Source organism: Porites lutea, chromosome 14 (assembly GCF_958299795.1).
Source record: "Porites lutea chromosome 14, jaPorLute2.1, whole genome shotgun sequence".
Taxonomy (NCBI): Eukaryota; Metazoa; Cnidaria; class Anthozoa; order Scleractinia; family Poritidae; genus Porites; species Porites lutea.
The window spans coordinates 13,518,682-13,522,238 of record NC_133214.1 but is presented as its reverse complement, the minus strand read 5'-3'; the positions used below and the strand labels follow the sequence as shown (position 1 = coordinate 13,522,238).

Genomic DNA, 3,557 nt, shown 5'->3' with positions numbered 1-3,557 from the left:
ACTGACTAGTGCAACTTAACCCATAACGGAAAACCAATCGATAAATCGATACAGTATTTATTCGATTAAACGCCACGGCATTTATGTCGAAATCATGACTTTTTAATAATCACTGACAACAGTTATTGTAAATCGTTTGTAAAAATTATGTCATTTTAAGGTTCAATGTCTCCCTTATTTTGGAGCCATGTCCAGCACTGGCCATGAAATCCAGAGTTTCTTCACTTCTTACTTAGTTCTACACTTCTCAGAGGTGTGGAAGGTGTGGAATAGTTCGACAAAGTAAGGATATTGTCGCACTTTTCCCCCAGTCATGAACCCTTTGTCATTCTTTACTTAGTTCCACACTTCTCAGAGGTGTGGAAGTGTGGAATAGTCCGACAAAGTAAGGATATTGTCGCACTTTTCCCCCAGTCATGAACCCTTTGTCATTCTTTACTTAGTTCTACTCAGAAGTGTGGAAGTGTGGAAAAGTCCGACAAAGTAAGGATATTGTCGCACTTTCCCCGAGTCATGAACCCTTTGTCATTCTTTACTTAGTTCCACACTTCTCAGAGGTCTAGAAGTGTGGAATAGTGTGACAAACTAAGGATATTGCCGCACTTTTTCCCCAGTCATGAACCCCTTGTGATTCTTTACCTTGTTCCACACTTCTCAGAGGTGTGGAACTGTGAAAAAGTGTGACAAAGTAAGGATATTGTCACACTTTTCCCCCTGTTAAGAACCCCTTGTCATTCTCTACTTAGTTCCACACTTCTCGGAGGTGTGGAAGGGTAGATTAGTCTGACAAGGTAAGTTTAATGTCGCACTTTCCCTGAGTCACGAGAAGCTCAGTAAGCTTTATGAGCACTTGGTTTTATTTCTGTATGGTTTTTTACATTTTTCCTAAAGAACTATTTTTATTTTGAATAGCAGATATAACCATTGTTTCAATGCCAGCTGTTGAAAGAAACTTAAAGTTAAGAAATCCGATCACCAACCAAGCTTTCTTCCTTATCAGTACGGGTTCAAATTTGATCATTGTTAGATCACGCCATATATCCACTGTTTCTCAGTTTTTCCTCTTCTCTAAGGTTATGTAAATGCTGGACATAAATTATGAAAAAGACGAAGTGTCCTCTGTTCATTTTCCTTGTCATTTTTGCATATTTGGACAGCCAAGAGAAGGTCTGCTCGCAAACTTCTGTGTCAATCTGTAGGTGAAACACAAAGAGGTCAGATGACAACATCAAAACGTCTGTATATCGCTTCATGGTAAAATGCACTTATATGCCGCGAAAGGATTAATTACCGTGATTAAATAACTTAGTAAGTGATAAGATTAAAATAAGTTTCAGTGTTGTGGCCGACGACCTATTAAATGAAACTGAGATCTTTATAGTACTAAATAAAATTAATAACATTGTACACCACATCTTTTTCCTCTCATTACCCCTTTGAGCTCTTCTACGTTGTTTGCGTCGCAGTTTTCTTTGCACCACTGATCGACATGGCCCTTCATGTGCATTTTGTCCACCAGAATCGATAGCTGTGACAATCTCTTTGCAGTCCTTGTCACGTCCCGTCGAGAAGGGTTTTGAGCAAATTTCTTCAAATGGCATCCATCGTCATAAATAATGTACCCTGCGAGTAAATGATCAGTGGATGGTCATGGACAGGGTACAGAACTGTAATGATAAAAATCTTATTTCACGGCTTTGTGTATGTTTTAATTATTATTATTATTATTATTATTATTATTATTATTATTATTATTATTATTATTATTATTATTATTATTATTAATACTATTTTCACTACACAATGATATACAACAATTTTTAATGAGTGTTTCTTACTTAAAGCCTCAAATATGTTTTCATTCCGGCTTAACAAATCGTGCAACACTGCGTAGACTTGAGTCTTTGATTCCGTGCAAAATAATTCCGACCACCGGGTAATCACTCCACACGGCGACATAATACAAAGTATTCCTAGGAGTAAACAATCATTTTGTGAATACTAATTTGTGAACTTGAGAGGAAGTAAATCAAACATTTTTAACGAACACTCTAAAAATAAGTATATTCATGTAGATGCTCCTGCCTGTATTTCTAGACGTCTACACTAGGGGCTTGCGCTGAAAAAAAATTTACGTAGCCATGTTCATGAGAAGAAAAAAAAAATTTAGTAATGTAAAATTACATTTGAATCACTTTTGAATTCTGCGAAGAAGCTGTTCTATATTACAGTCAGGATTCCGCGCGACAATATCGAAATATATATAAACTCAGTACTAAAATTCTGGTCAAATTCAATCCTCAAGGTGTATAGTGACCGCAAGGAGACCCTCCATTGTGACGGGGCTTGTGCCCTGAAAAGAGAACAATTTGCATTTTACCTGCACAGCGGTCATTCTTCCTCTGCCTTGCATCTCGGTCCTTCTCTGTTTTGCAGGACAAGGTTGCGTCTCTCTTGCATGCCAAAATTCTGTATTTCTCGTCGGGTGAATCAGACTTTGAGCCCTCCACGGTTGTTACAGACAGTGCCGTCAATGCAGCTGTAAATTTCGTTGCGACTTGTATTAACCATACCCTATATTTATGTGGAAGGAATTCCTCGGCAGAAGAAGTCCGAATGCTCCAGGATGACATTGCTCGAACGCCGACACAGACGTCAACGGATGAACCTGCCAAGCCAGTGGCTAATCCTGGAGGATACGTACTTCTTCTGCCTGGGAAGAGATTGCACATCACAGCCCTGAATGAAAAAAAGAAATTTAGGGACATGGGGAATAAGCAAGGGGCAGTGGACACGATCACCAGTCTCGAACAGGATGGACTCGGAATCGTTATTTCAACGAAGACACAGGGAACCGCAAAGGTTGGTGGCGACAAATCCGTTTTGAATTTACCACACAAACACTAGAGTCTCAGAACGTATATTTTTTCCCATTTTTCCCTCAACTGGTGTTTTATGCATTATAGACGTAACTATTATAATACCGTGGCTCTTATTCCCTTCATTGTTCTTTGTTCGTAGCAATACACATTCGTCAAGACTGACATAGAGAAGGGGGGAGAAGCGGAATTGGCGGACAAACTGGCGAAGTACGCAGTAACTCTTCGACAGTATCGCCAGTCTTTGATGGAAGAAGAGATACTTCCTTCAAGGACAAGGTAGACTTTTTTTGTTATTGTTTCTCTTTTCCAATGTCAGAATTTTTTATCGACATTAACTTTTATCATAATCAGCAGCCAGTGATGAAAACTTTCCATGATTTTGCAGTAGACGTGCCGTTTATAATGAACATTGAAAATTAAAATAAATTAATTGTACGATGGTATGCTACCTTTATCAAAAACCGAAGCGGACTTATGCAGGTCACTCCTTCAACCAGAGAAACACGGCATAATTCTAAAAATATATGATAACTCGACCTTTAAGATGGAACAAAATTTGAAAGGAGGGCCACAGAAGACAAAAAGATTACCAGCGCGTTCAATCAATTACATCTGAGTTTTGAGACATCGAAGGATAATTAATATATTCAGTTTTAACGCAGCATATTGATGTGC

The 3,557-nt window shown here is 38.5% G+C and overlaps 1 protein-coding gene across 1 annotated transcript; it reads right to left on the bottom strand.

Annotated features, from left to right (window-relative positions):
- Positions 1–834: 834 nt before the first annotated feature.
- On the bottom strand, positions 835–3,152 carry LOC140925106 (uncharacterized). The gene is made up of 4 exons (XM_073375055.1): positions 2,381–3,152; positions 1,839–1,973; positions 1,433–1,623; positions 835–1,193 (listed from the first exon to the last, which is right to left on the bottom strand). The coding sequence occupies exons 1-4, from the start codon at positions 2,766–2,768 to the stop codon at positions 1,029–1,031; spliced, it is 879 nt and encodes a 292-aa protein (XP_073231156.1). The 5' UTR covers positions 2,769–3,152; the 3' UTR covers positions 835–1,028.
- Positions 3,153–3,557: the final 405 nt, after the last annotated feature.

Bases quoted from the DNA above. Each gene is read 5' to 3' on its own strand.
- LOC140925106 (XM_073375055.1), bottom strand. From the start codon at position 2,768: ATGTCCCTAAATTTCTTTTTTTCATTCAGGGCTGTGATGTGCAATCTC. The intron at 1,974-2,380 runs GTAAAATGCAAA...GTTTACTCCTAG, and splicing joins GAAGAATGACCGCTGTGCAG to GAATACTTTGTATTATGTCG. The intron at 1,624-1,838 runs GTAAGAAACACT...ATTTACTCGCAG, and splicing joins AAACATATTTGAGGCTTTAA to GGTACATTATTTATGACGAT.